Source organism: Typopeltis vanoorti, chromosome 19, assembly GCF_054136105.1.
Source record: "Typopeltis vanoorti isolate ZY-2024b chromosome 19, IOZ_Tvanoo_1.0, whole genome shotgun sequence".
Taxonomy (NCBI): Eukaryota; Metazoa; Arthropoda; class Arachnida; order Uropygi; family Thelyphonidae; genus Typopeltis; species Typopeltis vanoorti.
In genome coordinates, this window is record NC_143567.1 from 65,270,280 (window position 1) to 65,296,675 (window position 26,396).

Consider the following 26,396-nt stretch of genomic DNA (forward strand, 5'->3'; position numbering starts at 1 on the left):
TCCTGTCTTGCCCACCTCTACCTCACCATATGCTTTTCATAAGCAGTACTCCACCACAGAGTTTTTCCCTTCCTATCCTGCCGAAAAATGCTGTACCCTGCTACTTCTATTCCTGTTATTATATCCTCTTCTGTCAACCACATCTCAAAGATCTCAATAATCTTTGGCCAGGCTGATGCTATCATCACACCAATTCATCTCCCTTATTCCAGATACCCCTGGAATTAGTATAAAGCATAAAAATGTCACTGCTTCTATACTTATCATTATCCCCTCCAGACCCCACTGGACTCATTGTTATATGATGTCATCTCCCTTCCCCCAAGCACCCATTCCCACAAGAGGAATGGGTGCTTGGGGGGGGAGGGAGTCCCTAGGATGGATGCCTGTTGCCATCCATCCTGGGAACTGTAGTTTCCCTGCATTGACACACTGACTCATTCAGAAAACAGCAATCTCTCCAGATTGCTATGTCCCTCCCTCATTCAGATGCAAGCAGTCTCTTGCACACAGCTCCTTTCTTTCCTCAAATGCCCTGCAAGCATCCACAAATTCCAATCCTCTCTTCTTACACATTCTGGCTATTATGCTACTCATTATTACTGCTCTTCTGCTCAGCTCGTCATTATCATACCTGGGTAACACACACACACACACACACACACACACACACACACACACACACACACACACACACACCATCTCTGCTCTCTGCATTTTCTTTTGTACAAACTCGAGCATGAATCTCAGATTTCTCGCCTCCTGATTTTCACTGCCTCTCAAGTCATTCATGCCCACCATCACAATCATCTCATCCATGCTTTCACCCCACTTAATTGCCATAGCCACACTTTCTGTTGTTCCTCAAGGTAAACACTCCTCTGCCATCCTATCTTGCACAACATGGATCATCGAGAGTCTATACATCATACCTCTTATGACTCTGTTCCTTGATTGCTCACCTGCATCCCTCACTCTCTCTCTCCTCTAACCCTTTCTGTCTGTTCCCCTACGTACCTGCTGTTCTGGCATCACTCTATCCCTGGTTCCAGTACTCCCTCACATACTTTCCATTCTCTCTTCTATCATTCCCTGTCTTCTACTGTTTCTATTCTCTCCTCTTCTATCATTCCCATCTCTCTCTCACTCCTACTCTGATTTGTCTTATCTCATCTTTCATATTTCTCATCTCATTCCTGACACATTCCACCTCCTCTTTCAGCTCATCTGTCTCTCTTTCTCTCTCTCTGCAAGTTAGTCACTCTTGGCCATAATGATGATAATATGTAGGTAACCCTTGTATAATGCGGTACTTATACATTGCGGTTTCAATATAACGCAGTCTACAAATTATAGTAACCCTTGTTGAATGCAGTACTTATACAACGCAGTTTCGATATAAGATGCTCTACAAACTGTAGTAACCCTTTATCTTTTCATATATTTTTCAAAGCCAGACTTAAAAATCAAATTTTATCTTCTTTAAATTTGTGTCTGCCCGTATTGTGCATGTAGTTATAAGTAGCGAATTGATATTAGGGGAAATACCCTTTAGCACAATGTACGTCAATTGTGTACCGTATAAAATATTTATTTTGAAAATTGTCTTCATTTTCTGCCAGGAAAGCGCATTAAAAATCATAAGTATGTGTTAATCTCAAGCTGAGCACATTTTTTGGTGAATTACATACAATATTTAATGCTTTTTTTATGTAAAAAAAAATATTTTTATAGTAATGGCCACTTAGAGAACTTTTGTGATATACGCATTTGTTAATAGGGATAAACCCACCCACTGTAAACTGCCAAGGTAACAATTGAACAAGACTGAAGATATGTTCGGTTTCGATCAGCACATGAGACTCAACCTTTGCGAACTTCATAAGTGCTCCAATCTCTTCAATAGTGAATTAATTGATAGGGAAATAGATTTAAATGAGAATTAACTGGTATAATTAATAGATGACATCGAACCAAATGGTGGGGAAAGTTCTGCCGAAGATTCTGATTGTGATTAATCCATTAAAGAATTCAGTTAAAAGAAATTAGCAGAAGGATTAGACTTGGCAAGAAAGTTAGGAAGTTATTTTACGGATAATGATCCCTCAATGGAGCGCTCCAGAAAATTCACAAGACAATTGGATTTTTGTTTAGATCCGTATTATGAACTTATAAAAAATTGCAGCATAGTGGTAAGCAAGGTCTTAAAAAGTGTGGTCAGCTCTAATAAAAAATCTACCTCAATCTGAGCTCACACTGTATGAACAAGAACTAGAACATGTGACATCGTTTAGTATTGTTCAACGTCAATAACATTTTATATCTGCATTCTGTTATTTGAGTTTATGAATAGCCAGATGGTTATGATGTGTATTTATTAATTTCTCTTGTTTAATCTTTAAGTTATACTATTTACCCCTGAAGATGTAAATCCTATTATTTACGAAACTTGTCGGGAACTATTATTTCACTATATTGTATAACTGAATAATAAAAAATGTGGTGTAATCACCAAAATATGTCTTTTGAACCAATTAGCCACAGAAGTCTATGCCTGCAAGCAAGGTCTTATTACTGACTTCTTGATAACTAAACCAGCCGAAGTATGCAATGAGAATTATACTAATGATGTCCAAGAGATTTCAAGTGATGATGATATCCAGTCTCTTGTAAATAAAGAACTGACTTCTTTATATTGTTTAAAAATTCAGTTATTGTATAACTGAATAATAAAAAATGTGGTGTAATCACCAAAATATGTCTTTTGAACCAATTAGCCACAGAAGTCTATGCCTGCAAGCAAGGTCTTATTACTGACTTCTTGATAACTAAACCAGCCGAAGTATGCAATGAGAATTATACTAATGATGTCCAAGAGATTTCAAGTGATGATGATATCCAGTCTCTTGTAAATAAAGAACATCTACGAAATGTTAATTTTGAAGAGAGTGATGGTGATTAAAAACTTTATTTTATTTTGCCTATAACATTTATGCATTATGTGCAATGAAGTTTACGTACAATTTATAATTTTTTATAATTTTATACTATGTATTTGTTTCATAGTTTATGTTTTCTTAACTTACATGAATTACCTGAATTAAATAAAAATGTATTTTTGTTGGATATGTCATATATAATCTTAAAAAATAATCTTAAAAAAAAAAAAACACTATTTCGGAACCTAACCCTACTTTTTCTATGTGATCTGAGTCTCTCATAATGCGATTTATATAATGCGGCATTTTTGTGGAACCTAAAAATCTGATGAGTCTCTTAAATATGAGTTTATATGAGTACAGAACATGGTGTAGTAACTGATATAGCACTTGAAGATTGTGCGAATGTTCAGAGAATGTGTGGAAATGACAGTCAGGAAAACAGCGGAAGATAAGAATGATGAGATAGCACTTATCACAAGACAAAACATTATTATTATTATACCCCTGTGAAAAAAGGGTATATGTGGAACTACAAGGGGGGTGATTATGAAGAGCTCAGGAGACAGCTTGCAGGTGTAGCATGGAATGAGGAGTTAGCTGGAAAAGAGATCAATGCAGCTTGGGGGATTTTCAAAAAATATTTAGTGGATGCAATGTCTAAATGTATACCACGGGTGAGAAGGTTAAATAAGTTAGGTGTGAGATGGATGAATAAAGAGATTAAGCATGCAATACAGAGAAAAAGGGCATTGTGGAGGCAGCATAAGAGAAGTGGAAGTAACCAATTTCATGAGTTCTACAAAGACCAGGCAAGGAGGGTGACTTGGTTGGTGAGAGTAGCTAAAGAGAGGTATGAACAGCAGTTAGCTAATGAAGCCAAAAAGAATCCTAGGGAGTTCTTTCGATATGTAGCCAGCAAAAGAAAGAATGATTATGGAAGGATGACATTGATTGGAGGAAATGGTATAAAGACAGCTGTTGCAGAATGTGTTGTGGAGATACTTAATGAGCAATTCATAAAGATCTTTCAATCTTGTGAATGTGACTTCATGGAGAGATTAAGAGCAGTTGATGATGGGGAGGAGAGACTGACTGTAAGTGAGCAAGAGGTGTTTGGGGAGTTGAGTAAACTAGATGTAAATAAGGCTGTGGGACTTGATAATATATCACCACGTATTCTGAAGGAGTGTGCCAGAGAGTTGACACCTGCCTTGACATATTTTTTTAATACGAGTCTTGCACTTGGTCAAGTTCCTAAAGAGTGGAAGGAGGGCAAGATTGTGCCACTTCATAAAGGAGGTGATCGAACTCAAGCATCAAACTATAGGCCTATCTGTGTGTCAGGTGTTGTGGTTAAGTTGTTGGAGAAGCTTGTGAGAACTAGGATCCAGAGTTGGGTTGACAACAATGGTATAATCTTTGATGGACAGCATGGATTTGCTAAAGGGAGGTCATGTTTTAGTAATCTACTTACTTATTACAATAAAGTGACTGCTTCCTTGGACAGAGGAGAAGGATACACAGTAATATACTTGGATTTCGCAAAGGCTTTTGATAGAGTACCTCATGATAAGTTGACAGTCAAACTAGAGCAGATGGGGTTGGATATTAGATTAGTGCATTGGATTGGAGACTGGCTGTCTGATAGGTATCAACAAGTTGTGTATGGGGGTGCAATATCCAGGAAAAGGAAAGTCACTAGTGGAGTGCCTCAGGGGTCTGTTTTAGGGCCATTACTATTTAACTTATATATTAATGATATTGGTGAAGATTTGGATGGAGATATTCAGTTGTTTGCAGATGATGCAAAGTTGGGACGAACCATAAAGAGTAGTGAAGATGTTGTGGCCTTGCAAGAAGACTTGAATAAATTGAGTGATTGGGCAAGCAAATGGGGATGTGAGTTCAATGTTGCAAAATGTAAAGTTTTAAAATTTGGAAAACAAAGATGGGATGCAGAATTTATGCTTGGTGAGAATATATTGTTGGAAGTAGAGGAAATAAGAGATCTGGGGGTGATAGTGGATAAGGATCTAAAATTTAGGGGACACATCGCCAAAATTGTGAAGACAACACAAAGACTTCTGGGAATGATGTGGAGGACACTGACATGTAGAAGTAGGGAGATACTTGTTCCAATGTATAAGGCTTTGATTAGGCCACACTTGGACTATTGTGCCCAAATTTGGTCACCGGGTTTTCAGAAGGATGAAGAGATGTTGGAAAGGGTCCAAAGGCGACTGACTAAGGTAGTTTCTGACCTCTGGAATGTTGAGTATGAGGAAAGATTGAAAAGATGTAATTTGCAGAGTCTCGTGGAGAGAAGGAAGACGGGAGATATGATAGAGACCTACAAGTTGGTAAGGGGTTGTTATAGGATCAATGGTGGAGAAGTTCTACAGAGAATAGTGGGAGATCAGGGGAGAACCAGAGGTCATCCCTGGAAACTGTATAAGGAGGGTGTGAGTAAGGGAGTGAGAGGCAGGTTTTTTTCGTGCAGAGTTGTGAGTGATTGGAATGCCTTGCCTGAGAGCGTGGTGTCTGCAAGTAGTTTGAATGTGTTTAAGACACGGTATGATGAGATGTGTGTGTAAGATAAAGGGACCTCCTAGATGAGTCTTTGACTCCATGAGGTCTTGTTTAATAATAATAATAATAATAATAATAATAATAATAACATTCGTGTTATACGAGGGTTACCTGTGTGTATATATATATATATATATATATAGCCTTAACTGTTTTTCAACCGTTACCATTCCTGAAGGAATTGTTTTATATTAATTGAAGTTTATGTTATGTTTTGAGACTGCATCTGAAGAGTAGGTCACCCTTGATCTGCTTATTAAGGTTCTGATGACCTCTTAGTGCTTGGAAGATGCAATGAGAATTCACATATAAATAACTCTATGTGTGAGTAAGTTTTTTTTTGCAATAAGATGGCCAAATTGGCTGATGGTAAATAGGTAATGAGGGTTTTCAGCAATGGTAAGCATTGTTCTTTTCTGCTTCCAAATTGAATTGGATGTGGTTATGCTAACTGTTGAGGTGGTTCTGGAATGTGATAAGAGTATCAGGTTATATGACTAAATTGCATATGTACAATCAGTGTACATGAGCCAGATTTTGGGTTTAAGAGGAGAGAGGTGTTAATTGTTTGGGATTCAAACCTCTCCATAAAGAAATTTGCTAAATGAGGGTAGGGGAAGCCCATACACATTGAACTATTACTGTTTATTTTATAAACTGAGTATTTTTGGGAGGTTCTGAGGTATATCTAGTAGTTTCTTAATTATACTAGAAACTAGAGAAAGAAAGAATAAATGAAACTTAAGGTAGGATTTGAATAGACTGATCTTATAGACAATGGGTAATTGTTGTCAGTTCATTGTGGCAAAATATAGGGTGATGCATTCTGTATTGAGGAGATAATTACATTGTGTTATTAGTTAGACTGCACTGCAAGAAATTGATGAGGCTGAGAATCTGGAAGTGACTGGGCTGTAGATAAATACACTGACAAGTAGGACAGGATATTAAAAAAAAATTATTATCATCTTTATAAGATACATTGACATCTGAGTGTTCAGATTTAGTTATCTGGGTTTATGATAGATGAAGTGGTAGATAGGATTCAGTGCTGTGTCACTAAGATTCATGTTTATGGAATGTTCACTATGAGGATTGATCAAAACTTTGTGTTTTGCAAACCTTTTAGATCAGTGGAAAAGAGGGGATGTAATATAAACATAAGTTAATAAAGGGATTTTATAGCATAGATGAAAAACTCTTTTCATTAAACAAGGGAGCATTTTTGGAAGTAGTTGAGTTGGGGTGTGGTTAGCAGGATGTATGAACTAGATTATTTGGATTGACATCAGTGGTTACAAGTGCTTTATCAGTAAATGAGTTTAAGGAGAGGCATGTAAGCATTGCGTGAATGTGGTGCATATCAAACATTACCTGTAGACATCCTTTGATGTCTTCAGACCCCATGAAAATATCCAAATAATAATAATAATAATAATGAGATTAAAAGGGCTTATGACTGTACAGTAAGTACCACAGTTGTTAACATGAGCCCTTATTTTAGTTAAATCTATGAACTATTTAGTTGTGAATTGGAACTAACTACACTTTTGTTATTAGATGATGAAAAACAATTTATTAATGTGGTTCCTGATGCTATACAAGAAAAAGATATTGCTGTTGAGGGAACTTGGGATGATTTTAACATTACTTGGCTACCCACACACAGAGTAACATATGGAACTGTTTTTTATGAAATGAAAGTTGATGATGGCCAGGAAGTATATACTGTAGTAAGTATATAAATAAAAATTTCTTAATTTCCTTTTGAAATTTAAAATTTCGTAATTGTTTTATTTCACATTCATAGTTTTGTTTTGTTCAAGTAATGTGGATTTGCTTTTGCAGGTTACAGAAGAGTCTCATTTTGTTTATCCAACTCTACGGCTCCTTCCACCTTATACACCTCTTACATTGGCAATAAGAGCATATACCTTTTGGGCATCTTCAAGGCAAACACTTGTTACAATTCATTCCCCCATGTCCAGTAAGTGAATGTTCTTTGTTATCAGTATAATTTAATTATAATTATGTATGTTTACTTTTGGATCTTCTATATATATATATATATATATATATATATGATCCAAATTAGTTGAAAATGAGCAAATGCTGGCAAAGAGATAACAGTACCATGATCAGAGATGAGTTTAACTTTAGATAATGTGACTAAAGATGTAGTAGTTCTGACAGGTAGTGATAACTGTGTTGGTAGTTGTCAAGTGAAGGCAAGCGAGATACTGAGAAAAGAGGCAGAAGGAATGGAGACTGAGTTGGGGCAGATGAAAGGAGAGATTATGAGACTTGAGAAGTTAATTAATATGGGAATATGGTGAGCAAAAGTTATGGGAATGAAAGAAGACAAGAGAATGGGAGAACCAGGGAAAGAGGAAATAAGAAACAGTTGAGAAAATAAGAGCAAGGGTTACAGAGGAAGAAAGGAATGGAGATGAGAGGAGTGTGATATATGGAGATTTAATGATCTACAATGCACAGAGTAGAATGTTACAGGAATTCTTTCTCTCTCCTAATATTCAACAACAGAGATTGTTCTGCAACTCCAAGGATTCCTTAGACTCATCGAGGGAGGCCCTAACATCGCATCATGAACTGTTCAACATTCGCACAGTATCTATCATACTTTGCTTTGAACTCATTTATAGTCATGCTACCCACAACAGACTCTGACAACCTATTCCACTCATTCACTACTCTCCAAACAAAAAACTAGTTCTAACACCCTTGCCAACTACACTCTTGCTCAATTTCCATGGATGGCTCCTAGATCTCCCACCAATACACCTGTTCTGAAACATTTCCTCTGAATTAATCTTGTAAAAACCCCTCAGTAATTTGAATGTCTCAATCATATCACCTCTTTTCTGCTTATCAACAAATTTCTGTAAACCACAGATCTTCAACCTCTTCTCATAAGGTTCATTCCATAGACCAGTTATCATCTTGGTCACTCACCTCTGGATCCTCTCTACCTCCTTTCCATCAGGAAGAAACCCTGGCACCCATATCTGGGCACAATAGTCAAGATAGGGGTCTTATCAACGTTCGATAAAGAGGAACAATAACTTGCTTGTTTCTGCTTGTCAAAGTATTCTTCAGTAACCAAGTGATCTGATGAGCTGATTTAGCCACTTTTGCTATGTGCCTCCCTAAACTTCAACTCCCTATCCACCAACAAATCTCTGGCTTTGTCTTCCTAGAATACAATTCTACCAATGTGGTATACTGCTGCTAATCTTTTCACCCCAAAATGCATAGCCTTACACTTTGTCACATTAAACTAACATCCATTCTCCTTAGCCCAGTCTACCAATCTATTCAAATCATCCTGCAAAATTATGACATCATGTGTATTCTCTATTGCTCTACCAAACTTTGCATCATCGGCAAATAAATGAACAGTTCCTCTCAGATCCTTCCCTATATCATTAATGAATAAATTAAATAGCAGTGGTCCAAGAACAGAACCTTGCAAATGTGGATGAAATGATACAAATGACCTGAGAGACGGAGTGAATCACGTGGTGAGAGATTTGAAAATATTAGAAATTGTGTAGCAGAAATGTGTAAGAGGAAGACAGTGAGTGCATTGTTCTGATATGATAATGCAGAGTTGAGGAGAAGAACAACACTAATGAATGATCTAATAGTGAGAATGAGTTAAAAGAAAAGTCTGGAATATGGATATGCCTGAAGTGCATTTAGGTTATAGAAGAGAGCTATATACAAGAGATGAGCTACATTTGAAATGAAAAGATACATGCATTTGGAAAAAGGTATTGTTCTTGAAGCAGGTGAAAACATTGAAACAGGAAACAGAGTTGCTAGAGTGGAGAAGAGAGCAGAAATGGCTTTGTGTGATATTGTGGCTTAATGGGAAGATATATACTATATTATAGAGTCTGAGGAGGGAATATTATTATTATTGTACAGATATCTCTGTGGAATCAGTAGACTCATCACGGGAGATCCATTATTCATATAATAGCCCTTGTTGGAAGTTTATTTTGCACTTGGTTAGACTGTAATAAATTTAGTTTAATCCTTTATCCAAGTGTAAGCAAACAAAGTTTGCACCTGAAAATATCTTCAGGACTGAGGTACGGTGGTACATCCCCTGGCAACTTGGAGCAAAGGTGGACCAAGCTCTCGTCACTCCTTGTCTCAGTATATCCCATAATGCAAAGCACATCTCCTTGCGGACATGTATACTGCTATGCATACATGTCCACAAGGAGATGTGCTTTGCATTATAGAAGATACTGAGACAAGGAGTGATGGTCCACCTTTGCTCTGAGTTGCCAGGGGATGTACCACTGTACCTCAGTCCTGAAGATATTTTCAGGTGCAAACTTTGCTTACACTTGGATAAAGGATTAAACTAAATTTATTATAGTCTAACCAAGTGCAAAATAAACTTCCAACACCTTCTCTAAATCAAGAGTAATTTAATAATAAGGTGGTACACCGGTTGGCAACTCATATAGGTAAATATGACCTCTCCATTGCTTCTGCCTTAGTATCACCACTCTGGGTCTGCTTCCCACTGAGGAGACCTCAATGAAGGTCGAAACTGGTCTGGGTAGTGGCCCTTCCCTTAATGCATAGCAGTATACATGTCTGCAAGGAGATGTGCTTTGCATTATGGGAGATACTGAGACAAGGAGTGATTGAGAGCTTGGTCCACCTTTGCTCTGAGTTGCCAGGGTATGTACCACCGTACCTCAGGTGCAAACTTTGTTTGCTTACACTTGGATAAAGGATTAAACTAAATTTATTACAATAGCCCTTATTCACACAATACCTATCATACCTGTCCTTGAACTCATTCGCTGATGAAGCAATTACAACTACCTCTAGCAGCCCATTTTGCCCATTCACCACCCTCCAAGCAAAAAATCTATTCTGATATCATTGTTGACCATACTTTTACACAATTTTCATGGGTGACCCCTCATTTTCTCCCTTAATGAAAAAATATGCTTCTATCATGACTCCTCTCTTACACCTATCAGCTAATTATTAAAACCCACAGACTGTTATAATAAATTAAATAACCACAGACTGTCAATCTATTCTCATTGGCATTCCATGGATCTCCCACAGTCTTCATCACTTGGCTCAGGAGATTCAATATAAATTGGATACAGGAAACAGCATATAGTAATAAAGGAACATACTTTCTGGAATTCCTGAAGGACAAATGTCTCAGACAATATCTAACAAGATACAACCTTGAGCTACTGAGTGACCACTCTACATGACATATTCTTGCAGAGTGACCACTCTGCAAGAATATATCATCCAACTGAGGATATTGCTTTGGCAGAGGTGACAGGGATTGATGTTAGTACAGAGGTTGATGAATTGGTGGTACTTAGGATATTGCAGAATCTCAATGCAAATACAGCTGTGGAAATAACTATAGAATAACATGTATGCCACAGTAAATAACTCTTTTATTGTGTAAATATTTCATCTTATGTGTCATAAGACATCATCAGTACAATTTTTGAAGAACAATAGGAATTGAATTCAAAAAATAGTAATGTGCATGCTTAAATTGGAATTCCTTTACATATACAGTCACGTGTTAATGGATTAAACTACTGGGCTGAAATTAAAATTAATTAAATTAAAATATAATGGATAAATTATTTAATACAATTGAGGATTTAATTACGGTTTAGTTTATTGAATACATGCTACAAAATATATATAGTAAAATACTTAATGAAAAATTGAAAATATCCAGTGAAACAATATTATTAGAATGTCAAAATTAATTTAGAAAAGGACACTCTACAATGGATGCAGCTTTTTGTTTAAAACTACTTATAGAAAAAATAAGAGAATTTAATTTGGAAACTCATTTTTTTGTTTATAGATTATGAAAAAGCATTTCACAAAGTAAAAAGATATAAACTGTTTGTTATATTACAAAGAATAAATATACCTAATATTTTGCTATATGCAATATTGAATATATACAATGATAACGAAATAAAAATAAATGAAAAAAATTCTGAAAAACAATCTATAAACCAAGGAGTAAGATGGATGTCTTCTGTCTCCAATATCTTTCAATATTTATATTAAAGAAATATTAATACACTGCAACACCTTAAACAATCCAGGTATTGAAATTTCATGGAATAATAAATAGCCTATTATTTGCAGATGATCAGTAATAATATCAGATAAGGAAGACAATTTACAAAGAGCCATATGTCATTTAAACATTATAATAGAACAGTTTGGAATGAAAATATCCATAGATAAAACTAAAACAGTGGCATCTTGTGGACAAACTCCAGTTAGAAGAAGTAAATAGTTATTAATAATAAAATAATAGAACAGCTAAACACTTTCAATTATCTTGGATGTGAAATATTATATGAAGGAGAAAACGACATAAAATTAAAATCTTCAACATTTTTACAGATTATAGGCCTGATAAATAGAACACTCAATCCAAATATTGTACAAAAAGAAACATGCTTAAAAATATACAATACTTTAGCAGTGCCCTCATTATTATATGGCAGAAAAATTTGGGCAATAAACAAACAAGATAAACAAAGAATAAAAACAAGTGAAATGAGATTCACGAGAAGAACTGCAAAATATACATTATTAGACCAAAAAAGGATGCTGAAAGTTTATTTCACTTGGTTATACTATAAATTAAAGATGCCAAGAAATTATATTCCTGGTTTCATCTTTTATCCAAGTGTAAGGAAACAAAATTTGTGCATGAAGTAATTAGCCTCTATATACAAGCATCTAATCATGAAGTGACTTCATATGCAAACTTTGTTTGCTTACATTTGGATAAAAGATGAAACCAAGAATATAATTTCTTAGCATCTTTAATTTATACCAAAAAAGAACAAATATATTTAAAAAGAACTAAAAATAAAATCAATAGCAAAAAAAAACTAAAAAAATTACAAACAAAATTGGATAGAACGTGTAAACTGAATGGCCAACACCCAATATCCTAAACAAATAATAAAATATAAACCAAATTGGAAAGGTAGACTTCAAAAGCTGGGTAGACTTCAAAAGAGGATATTAGATGGATAATGAGACCAATATGATCTATATCCGTAATTAGTATTATGATAACAATCGAAGATAACAATTTCCCAAGCTTTTGGAATAGTGAGACAGTCATTCCGATTAAGATTAGGTCTATGAAGTAAGGCTTCAGCACTTTCTTTATATAAACGTTCTTGTTTATATGCAGATCTTTGTAGTAGCTTAGCATTTTGCCATTGGATCTTGTGGTTAGCATTTTCGATTCCATGTTGTCCAAGGCCAGATTTGTGAGGTTTGATAAGACGAATGTGGTCTTGATGTTCAGAGATGCGTTTATTTATAGATCTTCCTGTTTGTCCATAGTAAGACAAGTTACACAAACGTGGTACTTACAAGATGCAATGTTTCCTTATTTTATAAATGTATTACATCACACTTTTCCTCATAAAAAAAAACTTCTTAAAAAGTGTCTATATAATCTTAAATATATAGCCACTGTGCCATCTTTTAGAATGGCACTGTTTCTGTATATACAAAAGTGCGCTGAGGAATCCAGGTAGTTCTTGAATTCTATAGTACACTTTTATAACAACAGATTTCACTCATTTATCATTCTTAACCCAAAAATCTAGTCTTTATCTAGTTCTTTGTGAATATATGAAAAAGTTATATGAACAATATGAATTCAGCCATTCTCACTCTTCATCTGACCTCCTAGGCTTTCCAGTATCTGGAGAGTTCATCGAAAATGCAATTCATCGAAAGACAATTCATTGAAAAGGCAATTCATCGAATGAACAATTCATCGAACGATAATTCGTCGAAAATGCAGTTCATCGAAAAAACAGTTCACCGAAAATTTAAAATTTTCCAAAATGTTATGAGAAAATTGATCCATTTAATACAAAACCTGAACCGTGAATAAGGAGATTTCAATTCCACTTTCATAGGGAAAAATTATAGAACAATATGGTTTCTTATAGTCTTTCTTTTGTCCGATAACTGTTTCATGTCTGTTCATGGGACTGATTTGCCTGTTTCCGGAAGAAAAGCCCAGCCGTATCTATATTATGCCTACTAACTTACCTTTACCAGAACAGGACTGATAAAAATTAAGCGTAAATGGGATCCAACCAATATCAGGTCTTTCTAACTAAACGGCTTCGTTTTTACCGACTGAACTATGCGGGCTCCATTTAACATGAAGTCGCATGTTACTACTAGCAACATGCGACTTCAATTCAGCAATTATTATGGGATGAATTTTACTCAGATTCGCTATTTGAAACTTTTACAAGAAAATGCCGAACCGTTCCAGTTTTCAGTTCAGCTATATTCATGGCGACAAAGAAATAATGTGTCCAAATTATGTAGTGTATTACAAAAACTCTCTGACTTAAATGACTTAGTAGAAGTTGTTGGTACAAGAAGCTGTCTGCATGGTTCAGTTTTTGTTCTAAATGGATTACTTTTACCATAACATTATCAAAAATTTAAAATTTTTGGTGAATCGTTTTTCGATGAAATGCATTTCCGACGAATTGTCTTTCGATGAATTGTTCATTCGATGAATTGCCTTTTCGATGAATTTGCTTTTCGATGAATTTTATTGTAACCAGGCTTTCCATGGCCTAACTTTGGATTCAGGCCATGGAAGATTATTTGGAGAAACTCATGTTTTTGCTTTCGATATTTCTGAGGCATTTGATTGTGTCTGGCACTGAGGCTTCTTGAACAAACTACCATCTTATGACCTCACTGTCTACACTCTGTGATTGGATTGCTAGCTTCCTCAATGGTCGTTCATTGTATGTCATGGTGGATGGCTTCCATCTCATCATTTCCCCTTCATTGCCGGAGTGCCTCAGAGTTCTATGCACTCACTCACTCTTCCTCCTTTACATCACTGTCCTCCTTTCTCTGACTTCGGATTCCATTCACAGCTTTGCTGATGACAGTGCTCTTCACTCCTCTTCTTTATTTGATAAACCCTGCAGTACCCTAATGTTAGATGCCTTAAGATCTTTCATAACCAGTGACCTGAACACAGATTCCTCAACATCCTAAAATGGGGTGAAGACAACTAAGTAAATTTCAATGCCAAAAAACTCAAGCTAGGGTGCTTAAGGGTCAAAGCTATATAACTGAGAGGTGACCTCCACATAGCCTTTAAAGGAATGCGGAAAACCGACCAGGGTTTCTGACCTAATGTCCAATCCTCACCTTCTCGTGATGCACCCTGTTGGTATCTACATGAATACTGAACGAATGAAGATGGGCTGCCAATTTGGGATTTAGCCAACCAAATTGTATTCTTATTGGCTTAAACCAAAATACAAAATGATGGTACAACATGACAAAATTTCATGCTGGCGGGGTGTTGCCTGGTTAAACAAGGCCCCCGTTGTTTTCGCCAGGGAACCAGGGCGATCAGCGAAAAGTCAGCTACTGGAACATATCTAAAAACACACCCCAAATCAACATCACCAGAGTTAAAGATCGGTACTATCAACATAAGAAGCCTGAATGGCAAAGAAATGGAGCTAGCTGAGGAAGTAGATAAGTACCAGATCGACATAACTGGGATTACTGAAACAAAAAAGACAAAAACTGGTGAGATCTTTCTCAGCAATAAATACAAAATGTTATATTCAGGAAATGACAATCAAGGAAAAGAAGGAGTAGCCATAGTATTCAACACTAAATATGAGGCTAATCTTCTTGAATGGCAGGCAGTCTCAAGTAGAGTGATGTGGGCAAATATCAGAATGGGGAACTGGACAATGAGACTTAAACCATCTTCCTGTACTTCCTTCGATTCTAACTGCTGACTTACAACTCAAATAAAGACTAAGTATTGCTTGATATAATAATCCCATTAACTGTAGCATATTGAATAGCTTCTCTTTTGGCACCTTGTCATATGCCTTTTCCAGTTCGACAAAACTTAAGTATAGATCTTTGTTATATTCCTATGCTTTCTCAACTATTTGTCGTAAAGTGAAGATCTGATCCTGACAGCCTCTGTTTGGCCTTAATCGAGCTTGTTCTTCACCAAGCTTTTCTTCCACAATTCTTCTCAACCGTTTCTCAAGTATACTTGCATATATCTTACCAGGAACACTCAGTAATGAAATGCCTCTGTAATTCTCACATTGTTTTATTTCCCTTTTTATATATAGGTACTATGAGCTCTACTCCAATCATCGGGAATTCATCCCTCCCTCTGTCCAGGCTTTCTGAATGATGCAGTGCAACCACTGTAAGACTTTTATACCACCATACTTCAGCATTTCTAGCCGAATATCATATACTCCTGCTGCCTTTCCACATTTCAGGCCTTTGATGGCTTTTTCTACTTAAAGTATCGGTATGTATTCCTGACTGTAATCCTGTTGAGTGTTTGTGCCTATGGTCCCACAGAAGGTTCTACTAAGGTAGAAGTGGAGGAATTTTTTAATGTTTTAGAGAAAGCAACTGACACAATGAAAAAGGAAAAGTTGGTCCTTGTTGGAGTATCTAAATAGCAAAGTAGGAAATGATTGTCAGACATACAAAAATATTTTGGGAAAATTTGGAGAAAAGAGCAAAGCTAATAATAATGGCAAATATCTGTTGGATTTCTGCTCAGGACATGGACTGGTTATTACTAACACCATGTTCCAACATAAAAATGTGCACAAATTCACATGAAGAGAAGATGCAAGGAATAAGAAAGTCTCATTGACTATGTTATTGTTGATAGTGATGTTTTCTTCCTGGTGCAGGACAGCAGAGTGTACAGAGGATTTGAAATTGGAAGTGATCACTATTTAGTCATGAGCAGGATAAAATTGAATTTCCTATTGAAAAGAATAACATGTAAGAAAGTTTTAAAGCGAATAAAAGTAGAGCATCTCTTAAATGTATAGTGTAGACTAAAATACACAATGCATATTGAAGAAAAAATGAAAGAGTTTGAGAACAGGAACCAAACCTTGGAGATTCAGTGGCAAGCCTTGAAGAAAACCCTGATTGATTCAGCCAGAGAGGCATGTGGTGAGGTTGTCTGCAAGGATAGAAAAATCAGAACTCCATAGTGGACACAGGAAGTTAAAGATGCGGTGAAGGAAAAGAAGAAAGCATATCAAAAGTTCCTGGCAAATAAGTCAGCTTGCGGTCTTAGAGAATACAGAGACAAATGTAAGAAAGCTAAACACTGTGTAAAACTAACTAAACAAAATTCTAGGAGGACTTTGGCAAGAACATCCAAGAATTTGACAAGAAGGTGATAAGATATTCTGGAAGTTGTTGAAGAAGTGGAGGAAAGAGAGTTAGAAATGGAGGAAAGAGTGTTGTAAAATTAGTTAGAGATGATAAAGGTGACATGAAAACGGGAGAAAATGATATCCTTGAAGTATGGAGTAATTACTTCAAAAAATTGCTAAATGAAACAAGCAGTGTTAGCACAGTGGTAAAAAACACTCAACAGGCATACAGTCAGGAATACATATCAATACTTTAAGTAGAAAAAGCCATCAAACGCCTGAAATGTGGAAAGGCAGCAGGAGTAGATGATATTCAGCTAGAAATGCTGAAGTATGGCGGTATAAAAGTCTTACAGTGGCTGCACTGCATAGTTCAGAAAGCCTGGACAGAGGGAGGGATGAATTCCCAATGATTGGAGTAGAGCTTTCATAGTGCCTATATATAAAATGGGAAATAAAACTGAATGTGAGAATTACAGAGGCATTTCATTACTGTGTGTTCCTGGTAAGATATATATGCAAGTATACTTGAGAAACGGTTGAGAAGGATTGTGTAAGAAAAGCTTGGCGAAGAACAAGCTGGATTCAAGCCAAATAGAGGCTATCAGGATCAAATCTTCACTTTACGACAAATAGTTGAGAAAGCATGGGAATATAACAAAGATCTATACTTAAGTTTTGTCGATCTGGAAAAGACATATGACAAAGTGCCAAAAGAGAAGCTGTTCAATACGCTACAGTTATATTGTCAATGGGATTGTTATATCGAGCAATACTTAGTCTTTATTTGAGTTGTAATTCAGCAGTCAGAATTGAAGGAAGTACAGGAAGATGGTTTAATGTTAAATCTGAGACAAGGATGATACGTTATTCCCTCTGTTATTCATTATCTAAATGCATCACATTATGAAGGAAAGTGATATCAAATATGATATCAAAATTGGAGTTGTTAATGTCAGCTCTTTGCTTTATGCGGATGATGTTATACTTCTAAATAAATCTGCTACAAGTCTGCAAGATTCCTTGATTAAATTGAATAACTGTTGTAATAGATATGGTATGAAGGTCAGCAATAAAAAGACAAAAACAATGAAAATAGGCAGAATCGTCGAGAATGTCAACTGCGTTTTGAGAACCTGTGGAACAAGTAAAACATTTCAGCTACTTAGGCACAATTTTTAGTGAAGATGATGGTAAATTAAATATGGAAATCGACAACAGAATCAAGAAAGGTGGTATGGTAGGAAGTCAATTGAATAAATTCATATGGAATAAGAGAGAAATTAGTCAGAACACTAAATTAGCTGTATGCAAGACAGTGTTCAAACCGATTTTAACTTATGGATCTGAGAGCTGGGTCAGAAGTAAAACACTTGAGCAAAGACTAGAGACCGCAGATATGAGAGTCCTGAGAAAGATTAGAGGCATGAACAGATGGCATCAGTGCAATATCATATTTAAAATGAGGATATTAGGAAAGAACTTGACCAAGATCAGAATTTAAAAGTGCAAACCTTTATGCAATCTGTGAACTAACCTTCGAACTAAGATTATGAATAAAAAAGAAAACTTAATTTGGCTCAGAGGAAGGCTGTATTCATTTTTTGATTCAGATTTTCATGAATTTATAAAATGATGGTTTGACAAAAATAATTATCTTCAATCAAGTTCTGGGAGAATTTTAAAATATAGTGGCAATTAAAATAATTAGCAAAAAAATTGATAGTAACATTGATCTTCTAAAGTGATATAATAATGATGGTACAACATGACAGAATTTCATGCTGGCTGGGGCGTCGCCCGGTTAAACAAGGCCCCCGTTGTTTTCGCCAGGGAACCAGGATGAACAGCGAAAAGTCAGCTACTGGGACAAATCTGAAAACATACCCCAACTCAACATCACCAGAGTTAAAGATCGGTACTATCAACATAAGAAGCCTGAATGGCAAAGAAATGGAGCTAGTTGAGGAATTAGATAAGTACCAGATCGACATAATAGGGGTGACTGTAACAAAAAAGACCAAAACTGGTGAGATCTTTCTGAGCAATAATTAAAAAATGTTATATTCAGGCAATGACAATTAAGGAAAAGAAGGAGTAGCCTTTGTATTCAACACAAAATACGAGGCTAATCTTCTTGAATGGCAAGCAGTCTCAAGTAGAGTAATGTGGACAAATATGAGAATGGGGAACTGGACAATGAGACTTATTTGTGCCTATGGTCCCACAGAAGGTTCTACTAAGGTAGAAATGGAGGAATTTTTTGACTCTTTAGAAAAAGCAACTGACACAATGAAAAAGGAAAAGTTGGTCCTTGTTGGGGATCTAAATAGAGTAGGAAATGATTGTGAGACATACAAAAATATTTTGGGAAAATTTGGAGAAAAGAGCAAAGCTAATAATAATGACAAATATCTGTTGGATTTCTGCTCAGGACATGGACTGGTTATTACTAACACCATGTTCCAACATAAAAATGTGCACAAATTCACATGGAGAGAAGAGGCAAGGAATAAGAAAAGTCTCATTGACTATGTTATTGTTGATAGTGATGTTTTCTCCCTGGTGCAGGACACCAGAGTGTACAGAGGATTTGAAATTGGAAGTGATGACTATTTAGTCTTGAGCAGGATAAAATTGAATTTAATATTGAAAAGAATAACATGTGAGAAAGTTTTAAAGCGAATAAAAGTTGAGTAGCTCTCAGATGTGAATTGTAGACTAAAATACAGAAATATTATTGAAAAGAAAATGAAAGAGTTTGAGAACAGGAATCAAACCTTGGAGATTCAGTGGCAAACTCTGAAGAAAACATTGATTGATTCTCCCAGAGAGGCATGTGGTGAGGTTGTCTGTAAGAATAAAAAAATCAGAACTCCCTGGTGGACACAGGAAGTTAAAGAGGCAGTGAAGGAAAAGAAGAAAGCATATCAAAAATTCCTGTCAAATAAGTCAGCTTGTGCTCTTAGAGAATATAGAGACAAATGCAAGAATGCTAAACACTGTGTAAAACTAGCTAAACAAAAGTCATGGGAGGACTTTGGCAAGAATATAGAAAATAAATATCAAGAAGGTGGCAAAATATTCTGGAGGTTGTAGAAGAAGCTTAAGAATGGAGGAAAGAGTGCTGTAAAAGGAATTAGAGATGATAAAGGTGACATGAAAACGGGAGAAAAAGATATCCTTGAAGTATGGAGTAATTACTTTGAAAAACTGCTAAATGAAACAAGCAGTGAGGACAGCACAGTGGTAAAAAACACTGACCAGGCATGCAGTCAGGAATGCATATCCATACTTAAAGTAGAAAAAGCCATCAAAGGCTTGAAATGTGGAAAGGCAGCAGGAGTAGATGATATTCGACCAGAAATGCTGAAGTATGGTGGTATAAGAATCTTACAGTGGCTGCACTGCATAGTTCAGAAAGCCTGAACAGAGGGACGAATTCCCGATGATTGGAGCAGAGCTCTCATAGTACCCATATATAAAAAGGGAAATAAAACTGCATGTGAGAATTACAGAGGTATTTCCCTACTGAGTGTTCCTGGCAAGATCTATGCAAGTATACTTGAGAAACGGTTGAGAAGAATTGTGGAAGAAAAGCTTGGTGAAGAACAAGCTGGATTCAGGCCAAATAGAGGCTGTCAGGACCAGATCTTCACTTTACGACAAATAGTCGAGAATGCATGGGAATATAACAAAGATCTGTATTTAAGTTTTGTCGATTTGGAAAAGGCATATGACAAGGTGCCAAGAGAGAAGCTATTCAATACGCTGCAGTTATATGGTGTCAATGGGGCATTATATCAAGCAATACTTAGTCTTTATTTGAGTTATAAGTCAGCAGTTAGAATTGAAGGGAGTACAGGAAGATGTTTTAATGTTAAATCTGGTGTGAGACATGGATGTACATTATCCCCTCTGTTATTCATTATCTATATGGATCCCATTATGAAGGAAAGTGATATTAAACATGATATCAAAATTGGAGATGTTAATGTCAGCTCTTTGCTTTATGCAGACGATGTTATACTTCTAAATAAATCTACTGCAAGTCTGCAAGATTCTCTGACTAAATTGAATAGCTGTTGTAATAGATATGGTATGAAGGTCGCAATAAAAAGACAAAGACAATGAAAATAGGCAGAATCATTGAAAATGTCAACTGTGTTGTGAATGGAGAACCTGTGGAACAAGTAAAACATTTTAGCTATTTAGGCACGATTTTTACTGAAGATGCTAAATTAAATATAGAAATAGACAACAGAATCAGCAAAGCTGGTATGGTGGGAAGTGAATTGAATAAATTCATATGGAATAAGAGAGAAATTAGTCAGAACACTAAATTAGCTGTATACAAGACAGTGTTCAAACCAGTTTTAACTTATGGATCTGAGAGCTGATTAAGAAGTAAAACACTTGACCAAAGACTAGAGACCACAGATATGAGAGTCCTGAGAAAGATTATAGGCGTGAACAGATGGCATCAATGGCAATATCATATTAAAAACGAGGATATTAGGAAAGAACTTGACATTGTCAGCATCCAGGAATGTGTTAGCAGAGCTAATCTCAGGTGGTATGGTCACTTAAACAGAATGGGCGAGGAAAGATTAGCAAAACAAGTGTTCACTGCCAGGTTGGCAGCAGCAAAATGACCCATAGGAAGACCAAGATATAGGTGGATTGATACGGTACAAAGTGCTTTAGACGATAGAAATATAAAATCTGATAATGTTGGAGTCTTGACAAGTAACAGACTGATTTGGAGGAAAATTGTAGATAGGAAATTAATAATGATGTAATTTTTTTTCATGTAGTACTATCATATCCTGTACACCCCTTGAGGGTACATGGCAGGAATTTGATGATGATGATGAAGTGATACAATATGACGTGAAGAAAGTATGAAAGGATTTCTTATTTTGCGTTGGCATTAAAAACTATAATTATACAATAAAAACAAGGAGCAAAAAATTAATATAACTTATAAGTATTTAGTCTGATATAACTTAGATTCCGGTTTCTGAGCAAATGGCAAGCAACTGCGTTTCTTGCTGTAGGCAACTATACGTAGCTACTACATACGCCAGGTAATCTAGTTAAGTATTATTTTTAGTGTGAAGGATTATTGCCCATTCTAATGGACATGACATTCAAATTGTACTTCTTATTCATGTTCTTTCAACAGGTAGACAGAATATTATCTAGGTTTGCTGGACGTGTATATACGTCCAGCAAAGAAATGGTATGCTTACATACATGAATTTTATGGAATACAGAAGTTCCTGTTAGTTTTATATTCTAAGGAAAGAACAATGTATTTCAAATGGAAGCAGAAGGCCTCACAAATTTTTCAGCGGCCTCTAGTTTTTGTATTATGAATTTAATATTTAAAAATAAGTATTTTATTTTGCAACTATAACTACACTGTTTTTTTTATTGTTCTTTGTTGAGGAGTAAGGTTTTAAAATCTGGCCCCCATAGAGAGAGAGAGAGAGAGGCCTCCAGCTTGCGCTTCATGTGCCTAATGGTAAATGCAGCCCTAATTTTTACAGCTGCTAAGTGAGAATTATCTTTTATAGCATGCAACAAAGAGAATGTGAGTTTTGAGAGTGCTGGATCTGATCATAGCATCAGAGAACTATATAGCATATACTCAGGAGATTTCCAGACATGCAAAATTTCATGCAGAAGAGGTATATGTATATGATGAGGAATCAGCTTGCAGCAGTGTCATGGCATAAGAATTTGAAGAAAGGCAGATATGTTGGCAGTGATTGGAAATGGTCCAGGATTTGTGAAGAAAGCATTAGACTGTTCTTTACCCAGATTCAGGTGGATAAATCGTGTAGGAGTTAGATGAATGAATAGCATCAATGAGCTGTACAAGTCACAAACAAGAAGGGAGACCATCATGATAAGGAATACCAAAGTAATTATGGAAGGAAGTTAGCTGATGAGGCAAGAAATCCCAGAGAGTTCTTTTGCTATGTGCCAAGTAAAAAGAAGAATGACTTTATTTAGCATTGGTGGTAGTAAGATGACAGAAGCATGTGAAATAGTTGAGTTGAGATTTTAAAAGTTTTGTGCTATCTAGGTGAAGATATTCTAGTACTAGATGTAACATTGATTGATAGAAAAATAGAGGTAGATGAATTTCAGGTGCTTCCAATATTGCAGAACTTAATGCCAACATAGCCATGGAATTAGATGGCATATAAGCCCATATGTTATGAGAATGTACAAGGGAATTGCATCTCCTCTGATCAGGTTGTTTAATTTGAGCCTCAGTTCTGAGGATGTGCCAAGGGAGCAGAAAGAAAGCAAAATTCTTCCACTGGATGAAAAAAGGTTCCAAGACAGAAGTTGCAAATTATAGGACAGGCATTATCTCAGGAGGCATTATCATCATGGTGGTGGTGGTTAAGGTATTAGAGAAGTTAGTAAAAGGCAAAATTCAGAACTGAGTGAACAAGATTACGGTAATTTTTAGGGAGCAACATGGTTTTATGCACTTCAGGTATGTTGTACCTTAGTAATTTGCTTACTTTTTGTAATAAAGTGACTGACAATTGAATTGGATTAAGGAAATGGATACTCAGTGATACTGTTGGACTTTGGGAAAGCATTTGACATGATTCCACATGGAATACTTTTGCATAAATTAAAGCAAATGGGGAATGGAAATGAAGCTGGTGATTTGGATAAGAAGATTATTGATGGACAGAGATGACTAGCTGTGTAATGCAGAGCTCAGGATTTGGTCCTCCGCTGTTTAAATTGTACATCAGTAATATAGAAAATTATTTAAGGGGAAATATTCAATTGTTTGCTGTCCTTACTCATCTTCCAAGAATGATTTCTCCCAGCTGCCATGAATTGAAATATCTGCCCTAAGTTTATACTATACTATACGGTTACCATATGTCAGATATTCGTCTCCCACGAATCCTTCCTCTCTAAGAACAACTATAAACAGGACTGTATAAAATCTAGGATCCTAAATCAAAAATAACAATTGTAATACTAAAAAATAGGACATCACTGTTAAGGAAAAAATCTGTAAGAAAGAATGTTTATTCTTGTTGTAATTTATAAATAATATATATATTTTTAAAATCAAAAATAACAATTGTAATAATTAAAAAAAATAGGACATCACTGTCACTGAAAGGAAAACTATCTGTAAGAAAGAATGTTTATTCATGTAATCATAAATTAAATCTACTTGATGTATGTTTTTTTTTTTCTCACTAGAAGTCATGCCAGTAGAATAACAAGTGATCAATTCATTGTTTCTGTAGCTTACGGTTTGTAATGTAACACAGCTTGTCTTGTATATTTGTGTATACTCCACATGATGATCTTGATATGAAGATCGAAACGTTGGGATAATAAAAAAAGTTATTTTAACACGGTTGTAGAATCCATAATTTCAAAAATGAATGCTGATCACCATGGATCACTAAAAGAAAGGACTACTAGTATGTTCTTTCTTGTTGTTATATCTTCTTCTTCTTCTGCAGCTTCTCCCACCTAAGTGGGATCACTGTTGATAATGAGTCTCCTCCATACCTTCCTGTCTTGGGCTGTCACCACATCCAAGTTCTTCATCCTCAAGTCCTCTTCTACCGGCTCCCTCCGTCTCTTCTTTGGCCACCCACGCTTCCGCCTTCCTTGCACATCCATCTGCATGACCCTTCTTCCCACATATTCGTCCTCCCTCCTCATCACTTGACCAAACCATCTCAACCTTGCCTCCTGTATTTTCGCTCCTAAGTTCGTAACTTTCACTGTTCCCCTGACATAGTAATTTCTCAGACGATCCTTTCTGGTCATACCGCACATCCACCTAAGCATTCTCATCTCTGCTACTTCCATCCTGCTGATTTTTCCTCAGGGCCACAGTTTCTATAGCATATGTCATAGCTGGCCTCACTACTGTCCTATAGATTTTGCCTTTCAGATTGATCGGCACCCTCTTATCGCATAACACTCCAGTTCCTCCAACCTGCTTGTGTCCTGCATCCCACTTCCTTCTCAGCTCCTCCATCTTCTTCCAGTGTTAAACCTAAGTATCGAAAGTCTCTCACCTTCCTGATGACATTTCCTTCCAGCTCCAGATCTGTCTCCTGTCCGCTGCCCGCTGTGCAACACACATATACTCTGTCTTACTTCTGCTCAGTCTCATACCTCTCTCTTCTAGTACTTTTCTCCATCTTTCCAGTTTAGTTCCTGCTTCTTCTCTTGAATCTGCAGACAGCAAGATGTCATCTGCATACAGCATTGTCCAAGGCGCATCTTCTCTTTTTTACCACCTCCATCACAATATTAAACAGAAACGGACTTAATGCTGACCCTTGATGCAAGCCAACTGTTACTTGAAAACTTTCTGTCTGTCCCAAACAGGTCCGAACACTTGTCTTCACATTTCTGTACATTTCCCGCAACAACCTGACATATTTCTTCGGCACCTTCTTCTCCCTCAGACACCTCCAGACTTCTTGCCTTGGCACTCTATCATATGCTTTCTCCAGATCAATAAATGCCAGATGTAGCTCCCTTGGGTTCTCTCGATACTTTTCCATCATCTGCAATAACCCAAAGATAGCATCTGTTGTTGATCTACCAGGCATGAAGCCAAATTGTTCCTTTGCAATCTGCACCTCCTTCCTCAATCTACCATCAAGAACCCTTTCTAGGATCTTCATTGTGTGGGATATCAACTTTATTCCTCTGTAATTTTTAGTCTTGTGCATCCCCTTTACCCTTGTAGATGGGGACAAGAGTACTCTCCCTCCATTCCTTGGGTATATTTTCCTGTTGGCAAACTTTCATGAACAGGTCACACAGCAGGTCAATTCCCTCTTTCCCCAGTGCCTTCCATGCCTCCACTGGAATTCTGTTGGGGCCCACTGATTTTCCATTCCTCATCCTCTTCATGGCCTCCGTCACTTCCACTCTACTGATGTTCTGCACCATCCCCTCAGAAGGCTGCCCATCTCCTCTGTAAGTCCTTGCATTTTCCTCATTCAAAAGTCCCTCAAAGTATATTTTCCATCTGTTTCTTATGTCCACATCCCTCCATAATACTCTTCCTTCAGCGTCTTTGATCTGCCTCACATTAAGATATCCTTTGCTGCTTTATTTCTACATTTCGCTAGTTGGTAAATTTTTCTCTGTCCTTCCTTTGTTTCTAATTGATCATACAGATCTTGATATGCCATGGCCTTCGCCTGTGCCACAACTCTCTTGGCTTCTTGCTTTCTCTCTCTCTGTACACCTCTCTGTCCTCTTCCACTCTTGACTCATCCCACTTCTGCTTTGCCTTCCTCTTAGCTGTCACTGCCACTTGTACATTATTATTCCACCACCAACCCTCCTTCTGCTCTCTAATCTTTCCAGATGTCTCACCAAGTACCTCGATTGTACAGCTCAGGATTATTTTTGAATTATATTTCCACCAATCTTGTACACTTTCCAGTCCATCCGAAATCCTCTCTAACACCCTCTCCCTAAAACGATTATCTCACGCTCTCCTCTTTTAAGCGAAACC

At 36.5% G+C, this 26,396-nt stretch overlaps 1 protein-coding gene across 1 annotated transcript in view; it reads left to right on the forward strand.

Annotated features, from left to right (window-relative positions):
- Positions 1-26,396, forward strand: part of LOC150096198 (proto-oncogene tyrosine-protein kinase ROS-like) — a 481,253-nt gene that overhangs the window by 220,983 nt on the left and 233,874 nt on the right. The window contains exons 16-17 of the mRNA XM_090409003.1: positions 7,092-7,264; positions 7,380-7,518. Coding sequence (XP_090265129.1) covers positions 7,092-7,264; positions 7,380-7,518 — 312 coding nt within the window. The remainder of the gene's footprint in view (positions 1-7,091; positions 7,265-7,379; positions 7,519-26,396) is intronic.